Consider the following 13258-nt stretch of genomic DNA (forward strand, 5'->3'; position numbering starts at 1 on the left):
AGAGGGCTCACTGGGGGGGTCTTACCAATGTTCATAAACACCTGAGGAGAGAGTGAAAAGAGAATGAAGCTGGACTCTTTTCAGTGATGCTCAGTGACACAACCAGAGTCAATGGCCACAGCTCCAAACACAGGAGGTCCCCTCTGAACATCAAAACCTACTTTTTTTACTGTGAGGATGACTAAGCACTGGCAAAGGTTGTCCATGAAGGCTGTGGAGTATCCATCCTCTGAAGTACTCAAAACCTGTCTGGACACAAATCCTAGGCAAGTGGTTCTGGTTGTCCCTACTTGAACAAGGAGGTTTGCCCAGGTGGCTTCTAGAGGTCCTTTCCAACCTTGACCCTTCTATGATTCTATGACTTCTGTTTTGTTACAGCGTAAATAAATTTACTTTGACAAATAACAAGTTGATAGCATGTGTGTGAATTTTCAAGAGCATAACAAGTGCATTTTGGTTTTTTAATGTCCATTTTCTTTGGCATTCAGCAGTGAGCAAGTCAGGACCACAGAAGATGGCACAACAGATGAAGAGCACAACAGGACAGAGGATCTGTCTTCACATTGTGATGATAGTGATGATTTTGCAACAAAACTTGAAAATGTCATAGAAGATCAGAATACAGTGTCAAATAACTCCAAGAGGGAAAGTGATTTCCAGACTGAATCATCCTTCCATTGCACTTTGCCTTCAGAATCTTGTGGGGAAATGGCGGATGAGAACGAGCAAAGTTCTCATTGCTGCACAGCAGCTGTGCAGGAGGCTGGGCTGAATTCACAGGAAACCTCTCTTTCAGAGCAGGAATTATACAATTCTTTCCATTTCTGGAGGACTCCACTTCCTGAAATAGATATTGACTTTGAGCTTCAGCAGAGTTCTGATATAAAACTCGATAGAGAAATTCAGGAACTCACTATGCCAATGTCTCCAAGCATTCCTATGGCAACAAGGAAAGAATTAGAAGAAATGATAGAAAATTTGGAACCCCATATAGACGATCCAGATGTTAAAGGTATGGTAAAGATACTGAAGCATTTTTAATGTTTGGAGATATGTATATGTTGCTTCAGCAGTTTGTGCTTTAACCTCTTAGTTATTTTAAAAGTCAGAAGTACTGTTTTCTCCTGGTCCTCAAAGAGATTGAGGAAAATTGATAGTCAATTAAAAGGGAATTTGCATTTGTGTAAAGATGTTTAAAAGGAGTATAATTCCTTTTATAAACTGAATGCATGTGCAGTTAGGCAGTATAAAGTTCTGTCTGCCTGTTTTGACATTATAATCAAATAGATGGTTCAAAGGCATAAGCTGTTGATAAGCAAGTTTATTCCTAATTAGCATACATGCAAAATAAGGCAGATTAAGAGGGTTTTATTTTTTTAATTATCAGTGTGAATTATGGTTTTCTTTTTACTCATTATCCGTTTGATTTTGGATGAAATAGTCTCCATTTTTTTCTGCAAAGGCTTTATTTATTGCAGTCACATGTTTACAGCTTTAATGCAACAAGTTTGTCAGATCAGGCTGATAATTGATCCAAGCTGAGTTCTTGAAGTGAACACACATTCTCCATTTTAAAAGCTCTTGAAGAATGGAGAAGAGTTTCATAAGTGTGATGAGGTGGTGGAGCAGCACTTCAGAGACACCTCCTCAGCTAAAAGGACTTGGCTCTTCTACACATACTTACTGGAAATAGGTTTTTCTTGGTATTCATATGCTGAATAAATTCTAAGACACATTGGCTTGAGTGTCACAGTCAGAAAGTCTGGAGGGACCACTAAGGAGGAAGCCATGTTATTTTGGAGCTGAAGAATCTCTAGGGGGGAAGCATGCCTCTATACCAGAAAAAGTAGGAGGAAAAGGGGCAAGTTTGGGGAAAATATTTTAGAATAAGCTGATTCTGCTTTCAACTTCATTTTATTGTTGGTAGGTTGATATGCTAATAACTTTTCTTAAATCCATTTTGTACTTTTATCTAATCACTTGTGAAGTCAGCAGATAAAACTTTGCTTTAGGAGTGCTTTGGGCACTAAGGAAAGAGGTAAGAAAAAAATTTCACCCTTGCTAATGACTTCAGTCTTCATATAACCCATCTCTGAAGCCAGCTGCAGAAGCTTGCACTGCTGCTCAGGTTTACTTTGTAAAGCTGTTCTGTCTATAGTTAGAGAACATACCTTAATGCATAAATTACAGTGGTTTATGTAAGCATGTAGTTGTACATCCAGAATTGTTCTGTGTTACGAGTTTGTTTATCATGTGTGTTCATGTCTTGTTTCAGAGCAGGTTTTTGGAATTCTTTTTGTTTGTTTGTAGGTCTCTTGACTGGGTGTCAGGAGATTTTCTGTGGAGTTGTTGACCAACATTTGCGCATTTAAGTAGAAGAAAACTGTTCCTAGGTTGTCAACACCATGGGTTCCCCCACTCTGACTTGGTCAAGGCTGTGTAGTGAAGCCCCATAAAACATTCCTCCTAAATCTTCTACTCTTTTTCCTCCTGCCCGTGCTCTTGTTATTCAGTCTAAGTGCTCAAGAAGCTGGAATTTAACAACATGCCTGTTTCAATTTAGTAATATTGCAGTTTTAATTTTGCACCAAGTGCAAGTAGTATTAATTTTGCATGCTTGTCTGAAACGCTGTGGCACACATAGAAGTGGTCGATATCCAGACTTTAGTCTGAGTAGCTGATTTAATACCTGTGTTTTGAATCTTATGCTTCCTAAATTGTGACAAAAGGTAGGCTTGCTCTGGGGGTAATCCAGAAGATCAGAGCCCTGTCTTTGCTCATGGCAATATAATCTAAAAATGTTGTTGCAAACTGATGGTATTAATATTCAATCAAAAGCTTATCTTTAATCTGTTTTCATGGAAATTTTATGAAACTACCTAATTTCACAGATAATTTTGTCTCCAGTATACATGGCTTACAAATGTATGCCAAACAGCCCTGATCCCAAATGGTCCATAGGGCCTTACCCTGCCTGCACTTCCCCTCTCTGCAAAGCTGGCCATTATGTTTTTGAGTCTTGTACTGTGAGTAGGCTTTGCTTTGACAGCAATCACTGAGCAAGCTAGGAGGGTTTTTTTCCTCTCTTTATTTCTTTTTAAATCCCTGTGATCTTTTTCTTGCACTTATTTTCTTCATTGGCTTGCTGTCACCTAAGTCCTGGACTCCTGCTTCCATGCTGTGCTCCTGTCTTATTGCTGCATTCCCAGCCAAGGGATGGGAGTGGAAGATGCTGTGTTCTCTGTGGTGGGTAAGTGGAGGCCTGCCATACTGGAGAGCTTCCATGGGTACACATCTTCTGGCTTCTGTAGCAAATTGGCCAAGGATCCTGAAGGCATGACAAGATGAAGTGATGAGGTGTGGTTTGGGAATGAGACTGCAGTGTATGATGTTTTGCATGTGTCAGTAAGATAAAGTTGTTCAGATGACCTTGTCTCTGGCTGTACCTTGCCTCTCTACGCTTGACTGTGCAAATTCAGCAGCCTTCTTTTGACATGGGTTTTTGGTTGTTTCTTTTTTCTTTTTTTTTCTTTTTTTTTTCCTTTTTTTAATGTTTTAGAAATTTATGAGAAGAAGAAAATTACTTCCTGTTGTGTGGAATCATAATGGCACAGGATTTTTGCAGTTTCTTAAGATCACACTGAATTTTTATTACTTGACACTGCAGGATATATAGTGATGGTAATAAGGTGCTGTTCTTCACTGGTCAGTCAGAGGAGGTTGATGATTTCTATTCTGCTAGTTGGTTTCAGAGCCCGTCCCTGACAGCTGAGACAGATGTGGAGATTTGGTGCTGAAGTTCAACCAGCAATTATTCTTTCTGAGTCAGAAAAATATGGTTTTGTTGGGGTTTTCTTAGTGGTTTTTTTGTTGTTGTTGTTCCTTCCTCCCATCACCCTCTGCTTTGCACTGGATGTTCATCCCTAGCAGCTACTATATGTATTCCCCCTCCTATTTCCTTTTCTATTTTCATTTCTCTTCCTTTCTGGGTTTGGCATTCCTCTGCTTCACATGTCTCACTTCACCCTTGTGGGTTGTATGAGTTGCTTCTCCCCTCACCGGCTTGCATCATTGTAGCAGAAATACTGAGAAAGAATAACTCAGTTCTTACCTGAGGAGTACCTGAGTGTACCATGCCAATGGGAAGAGTCAAAGGAAAGGCATCACCAGGTTGCGTAGCCCAGAGCATGGCATGTTCAGTGCATATCCCCATCTTCCAGATGCCTTGGATGCCAAACACTAAGGGGTTGCTGTTTACATACACACTGGTCATGGTTGTGTGGTTTGGGTTTGGTGTTTTGTGTTGGGGTTTTTTTTTTTTGGGTAGGGGGGGTGGGTAGTATTGGTTTGTTTGGGGTTTTCTCAGTGCACTTCAATAGAGCAGTTTCTGTTTCAAGCCTTAGATCTTTGCTTCAAGGTGTGGAGACTGATGAGATCTCCAGCAAAACCAGTTTTTTAACGGTCGTCAGTAACCAGTATAGAATAATTTTTTTCCCTAATCTTGTTCTCAAAAAAGGATAAACTGCTTCACCTGAATCTCACTCTTTACCTTGGGGTTTTCCTTCCATAACTAGCTTATTGCAAAGTGATAAATCTGAGCAATAGGTGGTTGAGCATTCAGCAACTGAGATAAAGAGAGAGCCTGTCTTCTCACAGGCAAACTGCTGGCTACCAGAGCTACACAGGCTGTGCAAAGTTAAGCACTGCTATTGTAATCCCTCTTGAAAGGACCTTTCCAATCCACTGGCCAGACATCTGGAAGGTCTCAGGCTGGGAGATGGGAACCTGCACGTTCCTGTGAAGTAAGCCAGCTTTTTAAAAATCATCACAGGGTCTTCTTTCAGGTCACGTTTTTCCAGTTCCCTGAGGCTGCTGCTGTCTTCACTTCCTTCAGAGATTGCTTTTCTTTCCTCAGATGTTTTTATTTCTTTATTTTTCTTTCCACAGACTTTTTATTCAACTGCCTTTATCTTATGATCTGTATAGAAAGGGCTAAATCGTGTAATGTCAGCTTTCCTTAATATTATTTGGGGGAATAGAGGAAGCCTGACTTGTAGGCTACTGAGGCTGACTGTAGCCTAAGCCACTTAGTTACAAGCTGCTTTGCCAAAAGGAGACCTAATATGGACAAACCAGCCCAAATGTGGGGTCAATTGATCCCATTCCCTTATAAGAACTATAAGTTAGGTTACAGGCACTGCCTGCAATAAAAGTCTAAAACATGTTGTTGATGGAACAGGTGAGGAGTAAGTGGAGAAGAAACTGTTCTTATGTTTCAGTTACTTCATCTCTGTACCCATTGCTGCCCATAGCTTTTGCATCTGAGTACGAAGTAAGGGTAGGGAAGGCAGATCTTTCAGAAAAAAGAAAGAAAGTAAAAAGAAGAAAAAAATAAATGAAACATCAATGTCTTCTAGTGAAACATCAGGAGAAACAGAAAACAACCATAAGGTTTATTGAAAGGACAGAAACTCCTGAAAACAAGGAAATTCAGTAAGACCAGATAAAATATGATTCAGAATTTATAGATCGTACCAGTTATTTTAAGATGCAGGTACAGTAGCCAAGACTAAATTCCTCTTTTCTTTTTTTAAATACATCTCACCTGAATGAAAGTTGAAGAAAGAGTTAATTAATGGTCTAAGATCCAGTGAACATTGACTTTATCTGAGCAATGCAGTTACCTGAGTTCTGTGCTATGTGCAAAACTGACCTTTACACTCCAATTTTTACTGACAGTAGTTGTGAAAGCTGGTTAGCCAGAGATTCCCTTCTTGAAGCATTTCTCTGTCATTCACAAAAGGGGAGCTTTATCCTTTACTTGAATTTGAAATGATTTTCTGGAAACCATTGCCTGCCTCATGTCAGGAGGGAATCTCTTCATGAGAGATGAGGAGCAGCAGCGATGCTTGACTCTTCTTTTAGCGAGGACCTTAAATATTTACTCAGGACATTCCTTCAGTGAATGGCAGCACTGAAGTCACAGATAAGCACTGAAAGAAAGCACTTGCCAGTCAATGAAATCCTTGGGAGTTTGGCTTCTCCTGTCCTTCACCCCCACACCTTGAGATTGTAGAATTGAGAAGAAGCTGAGGAAATGCACATTTTTGTCATATTTCTTCTAGGGCAGGCAGAGGAAATCAGGACAGGTGTTGTCTCCATCCTGTTAAAGCCCCTAAGCAAGGGCAGTCCAGGTATGCAGGCTGAGAGTGGGGCATGGGTGGGGAATATATCTTGGAAAATTCTCAATACCTGCTGTAGATACTTTTGTTGCTATAAGTAATCTTTGTTAGCTCTGAAATATAGAGAAAATACACATACAGTATTGAAGCAGTATGTGTTTACCTAGTTGGGGTAAGCTTTCTTCACTTTTCAGTGAAGGTGAGAGCACATTTTTCATGAAGTTGTCCTTCATGAAAGGCGTCTTCAAGAAAAATGTCTCAATGTGCAGCAGAATATAATTATTTTCCATTTTCTTGTTTGATTTCTCTAAATTAAAATAGTTTGGAAATAAGCCAGGCATTTCTTGCCCTAGCATAGCCACTTATTTTCCCTGGTATTGGGGGATGATTTATTTAACATTTAAGTTTTGGGAAAATTTATTAACCTTGATCTTTTTTATTCTCATGGGTCTTAGAGTACACAAGTTTATTGTCAGTGAAGTAATACTTGTAGAGTAAGGTTGCAGCAGTCTTATTAATATTAGAAACAGTAAATTTCCTTATTTTTATATATTTATATGTAAATTATATATATATTATTTAAACTATATTTTTCACATAGTGAAAGTATTTTCTAGTGGAAGTATTAGTATTATGTTGGTTATACTTTAAGTTTTTAACAGTTTGTTTTTCCTGTTTCATGTTGAGGAATACAGTAATACAGCAATAATATCTTTGGGTTATTTTTTCAGAAATTGAAGAGAGTTAGAGAGTTAGCATTGCATATTTTAAAAAAATGTCTTTATTCCTGCTCATGTGAACCCACAGTGTGTTTTCCAATTTTTGCTAGATTTTGCTAAGGCTTCTAATCTAAGATTTTGCTGAGTTAACAATTTTTGTTTCTTGTAACAGCTGTATATCTGTATATCTGTTTCTTCTATCTACAAATGAGTCCAACTTTCTTTATTTAGTACTTGTTAACAACCATATTGAAAATGCTGGAGGGAGTAATTCAGAACTCTGTAGTTTAGTATGGCAATGTGGGATTAAAAAGGAGCATATGGGTTGTCACGTAATTTCACAGTGAACATTTAAGAAACCGTGGAAAAGACAAAATCTATGAGGAACAGATCTTCTGGATGGCTGGATAAATTTAATAAGTGAGGAGATAATTCCTCCCTGCCTTCTTGGAAAGAAGAGGAGGAGGAGAGTGGCAGGGTAGATTAATCTGCACTGAATTCTGTGTCACTTGCAACTGAGATTGCCCCTGATATCTGATCTCAGGTCAGGCTATAGCCAAGGAGCATTGCTCAACAAAGCTTTCTCTAACTGGCAGTAAACAGAGGGGTGGAAATCAGAGTAGCCTCAGAACTGCTGGATCTTTTCCAACAGAGTGGATAGCAGAGTATAAAGTGCTAATGCCTTTTTTAGATGAATAAGAGAACATCACACAGTGCAACCTTCTTCTTTGTTTGGAGGATCCAAGAAGGCTGAAGTATTGGGTCTGGCATATTTCTATATAGATCTCCCTTTAGAGTTGCTATTAAAATGTAAGAATTTAATGAGCATATATAAAGGGAGAAACAACCCCTCAGAACTGAAATCCTTTGTGTATTACAAAACCTGTTCTCAATCTTTGTTTGAATTAGTTCGTCCCTCTGTCTCTTAGTCCCACCTCCCACAAATGGCCCAGTCTCTAAGTTAATATTTGTGGGGTATTCTGCCCCAAAAAAACTATTTGCACCATTAATATTTACTAAAATTGTTAAAGAGCTGATGCTGCCATAACAGCAGTCTCTTATTCGTCTTGAGTTATGGGGTTTGTTTGTTTATTTCAGCTTTAGGGACAAATTTCACTGGACTATGGTTTGGTTGAGTACCCTAGAAAAAGAGTGAAGTCTTAATCTAGCACTTAATTCGTCCCTAGTTTGGGATTTAACAATAGGATATTAAGTTGGTGTACCTCTCCTGTAGTTCCTCCACCATCTTTCAGTTCTGTCTAAAAGTTGAATCTGTGGACTTGCTAAAAGTTTTATTGCAGTTTAGTCTCTCATGTATTTGTCTTTCGTGTACTGCAGCACAAGTGGAGGTGTTGTCTGCTGCACTCAGAGCATCCAGTTTGCATCCTCAAGAAGAAACAATGGCCAGTGTTGGCAAGGGAACAGATTCACAGACTGAACTAACCATCAATGACCAACAGAGTTTTAAACCTATACTGGGTGATATTGTGCCTTTAATTGGTGACACTGTTGAGGTAAGAAGAGAGTTTTGTACTTTATTTTTTCCCATTAGGATTTTCAGGGCTCCAGTAACAGAGCTGTAATTTGCATTCATGGGATGATTGCAGCCAAATGCTTTCTACTTTTGGCTGGTGTGGCATTCCCTTTTGTTGGATGCTATTGAAGTGCTAGCTACTAAAATAAAATTACTTGTGTTGGGTGCCTTTGTTTTTGCCAATTCTGTGCTTGTCCATGTAAATTCTTTAAACTGTTTCTGTTAAAATCTCTGTTACAGAATTTCTGTTAAAATCTCTGTGACTGTTGCATTTGCAGATGTTTTAATGCTACCACATTTTATTAATGTGAAAGTGCCTTGCTTAAAATAGATTCCCTACTGATAATGAGTGAATCTTCTTCTCCAGTGCCCTTCCCTGAACCTGGAGAATGAGATACTTTGTTCTCATTCTCTTTGCTCCCTGTGAATTGGTTCATTATGGTTTACTGGTCTGCATCAGAGAAGTTCAGGACCTGCAACTGAGATGTTGTGTGGACTGCTGAATATTCTAGCAATCAGTAACATCTTGAAGTTTTTTGCATTTACTTCTTCAGATCTTCTCCCTGTTTCCTGCCTGACTGTAGTTCTGGCATTTGATACTCTTTTCTGTTCTTTGCTGTGTCAGGCCAAACCTACTACATCACTTGCATGCCACAAGCTCAGGTGGTATTAAATGCTGTTGTGCTGCAGATAGCAATGGTTCCAAAATAGGCTCCATAAAACAAGAGCAAGTGATTTGTTGAATCACTCTACTGAAATTGTGTTTTCCAGATGAAATTTTGACAAGCATCTTTGAAATGTCTAGTAGTTAATACCAGTTCAGTATAAAATATTTTCGTCCTTCTTGAATTAGAGCAGTGTTTCTTGATGGCATTTAATTAACTTTTTCTCTAAGCTGTTGGACTACCATCTAGACCAAAAACATACAAGGAGTTCAGGAATGTGGCATTTACATGGTTACTGCTGATGATACACAATCATAATTTAACTCTCCAAACGTGATTTGTTTCAAAAACACCAGACTGCCTCCAATTCCTTTATGTCAGGCTCAAAATGCTTTTTTTCTTATAGGATCTCTTCTTTCTAATGCTTACCTGAAACTACAGTGTACATTTATCCTCCATTCTTAAGAATTTTGGGGGGTGGTGAGGGTGGTGTTAGTGCAGAGAGACCTGTCCTGAGCTTTATGCTCTTGTGTGCAGAGTATAGTGCTGACAGAAAATTTGACAACCAGTCGCATCGCTGGTATATGTTGATTTTGCATGTTTCAGTTTTATGCTTCAAGAGGATGCTCCTAATCTGTCAGTTTCTTGTTTGTTACTGGCACTGAATCAAGTCCTCATTTTACAAGTGAGCAGATATTGTAGAGGTGACCTAGAATTCTGGGAATCAAGCTGTGATCTGTTGAGCAAGTAGATTGTTGCCCCTAGCAGTGAAGAGACCTCTGATTTTCACAGGTGGTTGTTGGGGTTTTTTAGTTTGGTCGGGGTTTTGTTGTCGTGGTGATTTTTTTCTTCTTGTTTTTTCTTGAGATTTTTTTAAGTCTCAGCATAGCAGTGTGTCATTAGGGTACCAGACTCTTGAGAGAAGTGAAGCTGTCCAGCATTTTATATTTGAATGCAGCCTGCACAGTTCTGCACATGCTCCAGTAAGCAAAACCACATTCTGCTTGTCCTTTGGCAGCTGTACTGGTTCATGAAGGAGTTAATGCTGCATGTTAAAGAGAGATTCTCTATTCAAATGAAAATAAATGATGTAGTAGAGTGGACCAGTAAGATTTTTGGGACATGATGAAGCTTGTTTGTTGAGGGCAGCTGTTTATTTTTTCTCAGGAGGCACTGTGTTTTTATTTTTTAGGTTTTATGTTCTTTATAAGGTTTAATAAGGGGATGTGTATTGGAATCTGTTTTTATTTGGAGGTAGAGGGAGAAAGGAAACTGGGCTAAAACCTTCTCACTCCTGTCTGGCACAAGTACCTCTTTCTAATAAGAATAGGATGGATGCCAGGAGGAGATGGAGTCCTGACACTGGCCTCTTCTTTGTTTGGGCCAGCTCCTCTGTCAGGAAGCACCAGCACTGCCTGTCCTGGTGTGCAACCCTTGACACAGAGCAGAGGTCTTTGGAGCACAACCCCAGAGCTCTTGTAACACAGCCAAGGGAAGCTTAGCCTTAGAGATCTGTAAGAGAGATCATGGCAAAGATTTTGCATTTGGTACACAAGATGCTTTCAGGCTAAACCCTGCTGAATTTTCATGTCCTGGCTCTCTGCAATGCTCAGTTTGGTGTGTGCATGGAAGAAGATGGAACTTCATTTTCAGGGGTGGAGATACTGCATAACCTAAATACTGACTGATGGCTGTCCTGCTTCTCTACTGAAGCTCTTTCTCTCTGGAATGCATATCTGACTTTGAAAGTGGCTGAGTGAAAACATTCCCATCTGTGACACCCTCCATTATATTCAGTGTTTGACTTGGTTCAATCCATAAAGTATGATTTTTTAAGCTTGAGCTTTTGGAACTGAGCAGGGAATGTGAGATGGAGTCCTGTCACTTTTATTGGAACAGAATGATGACTAACCTCTGGTCCCATGCAAACTGGCACCTCATGGAAGCACTGTGGCTAGGGTGTACTGGCTGCCTCATAATTCCATGATGTGCAAGACATCAAAACTGATGACTGGCAATGCTGAAAATAATCTCTTTTTCAGGGGGGAAAAAAACCCAAACAAACAAAAGGCTAAAAAAGAGTGAAGGAGGAATTGACTGTCAAACTAAAAATCCTGCAGAGATAGTTTTCAGAGCCTCTGGAGGTTTTACAGTTGGAGCTGTGTGCTGCTGGACACATTTAGTTATGGAGTTGCTTGCAAATCTGTTCTTTCCTTGGGTCTTTAACACCTTCTTGCTGCTGCCTCTTAAGCCTGACAGGTGACATGGACTGCTGTGCCAGAGATATGCAATTGCCTCACAGCTCTGCCTGTTCTTTATCACCTGTAATTATACCTCAGCAGCTAAAATTGCAGCCCAGTGCTTAGATGAAAGCAGCTTGTGGAGAGGGAAAAAGCAACTGTCTGAACTCAAACCAAGGAAGACAGATTGTATCCTGGAGGCTTTTTTTGGGAAGAATTTTGTAGTTTGCTGGAAAATTCTTGTTGTCAAAATGATCTGAGCAGCTGGTGGAAGTAGGCATATTCTTGTTGCTTGTGTTGACCCTAGGAGCTCACCCTACAGCATTTGTGAATAGATAGATACCTTGGCTCAAATCTAGCAAAAATGCCTTTGTCCTGTTCCAGCACACAGCAGCCTGATGTACTTTTCAGATATTCATTGCATTCTGCTTGAAATTCATGGTTTGTTACACGAAGCCCATTGTATCTGGGGAACTGCACTTGTAAGGAAAGTGTCAGTGCTGCATCCCCTCTGCAGCACAGTTCATTACAGCCCATCACACCTTTGCCACTCCTCAAGGCCCAGATGTGTACCCAAGGTGCTAAAATGATCACTGAAAATTATTTTAATAGGACTGCTGAGAGAAGCTACGACTCTTGTCAGCAGCTGTGGCCAAGTAGGACTCAGTTTTATAAGGTGAAGCTTATCCAGAGAAAGTTAAAGAATAATCACCTCCAGGAAGGGTGCAACAGCATAAGTCTCATCAGGTTCTGCTCTTCAGTGTGAGGGTGGCTTTGTTTTGACCATTTTCTAGCACAAATCCAAAGAAACAAATCCATCAAAATCAGCTATGGGTGTTTTCTTACTTTCCATTCAGGGGAGAAGCAATGGGACTCATATGTTAGTTATATTTTCCTTAATGCAGTCTCAAAAGTACTCCTCTCCTGTTATTTTCATTCCATAAGAACCAAAATGGAGCTGAGTAAGAGGCGCTTCTCTTTGAAATTAAAAGTGGATTTGTCTTGCAGACCTTTTGATTTTGGGCTGCAGCAAAATTGTATTTGATATTAAAACATATATTCCTTTAATCTAAGAAATAGACTCTGAGGCAAGGACAGCACTTCTTGATGTTGGTATTTCTTTTGTGTTTAATCTTAGAGTGTGTTTTATGTGACCTTTTATTTTCTTTTTTTCACAGAGTATGGATTCTACACTTCACTATATTCATAATGATTCAGATTTGAGTACCAACAGTAGTTTCAGCCCTGAAGAAGAAAGAAAATCCAAAGTACAGGTAAATGACAGTGATTTCTGGTTTTCTTATATGTAGCAGATAAGTGAAATTTTTAAAAATATATATGGGTATTTCCTTTATCCCTTTTTTCATTCAGTCATTTCTGACATGATCTAGTTTCTATTAAATACCTCTTAATTAAGTAGTTTTAAATTAGTCCTCGTTTCCAGAGTCAATGGCTTCATTTAGCAATTGTTTCTGTTACATTTATGCATGAGAGATGACAGTATTATTTTGGCATGAGATAACAGTTGTCATAGATCTTCAGGCTCTGTTTCATTTGGTTTAGTTTTCAATGGGAACCATGCTGTAGTGGGACTTAGGTTATTGAGGAAACAGGATGAGGATGGGGTTTTTTATTACATGTTTTGAGAGGAACCACCCCCACCCCTTGATAGCTTTTTGCAGAACAGTTTTGAAAGTGTTTCATTAAGCTGGAACTGCCTCTGGTATTTTTTCCAAAAGGAATCAAGTGTTTGTTGTTCCGTAGTCTGTGCATCAGTGTGACTCCTTGAGTGGGAATCTCAGTCCCTCACTTGTTCTTGGCAGTGGAGCTATTCAGCAGCTGTGTTAGGCAAATGCTCTTGTGCACCCCTTCATAGAGTCAGTCCCTGACACAGCTGAAGCAAAGGCAGTGGTAAAGA

General features: G+C 39.5%; 1 protein-coding gene across 7 annotated transcripts in view; it reads left to right on the top strand.

Moving 5' to 3' along the window:
- Positions 1-13258, top strand: part of PPP4R1 (protein phosphatase 4 regulatory subunit 1) — a 63182-nt gene that overhangs the window by 42486 nt on the left and 7438 nt on the right. For 4 of the 7 annotated variants that reach the window (XM_036400437.2, XM_036400461.2, XM_036400470.1 and 1 more), the window contains 4 exons: positions 489-1012; positions 6126-6194; positions 8240-8415; positions 12519-12614. In XM_036400437.2, the coding sequence (XP_036256330.1) occupies positions 489-1012; positions 6126-6194; positions 8240-8415; positions 12519-12614 (865 nt within the window). The remainder of the gene's footprint in view (positions 1-488; positions 1013-6125; positions 6195-8239; positions 8416-12518; positions 12615-13258) is intronic. The other 3 variants (XM_036400453.2, XM_036400488.2, XM_036400480.2) reach the window with 3 other exon arrangements.

Source organism: Molothrus ater, chromosome 1 (assembly GCF_012460135.2).
Source record: "Molothrus ater isolate BHLD 08-10-18 breed brown headed cowbird chromosome 1, BPBGC_Mater_1.1, whole genome shotgun sequence".
Lineage (NCBI taxonomy): Eukaryota > Metazoa > Chordata > Aves > Passeriformes > Icteridae > Molothrus > Molothrus ater.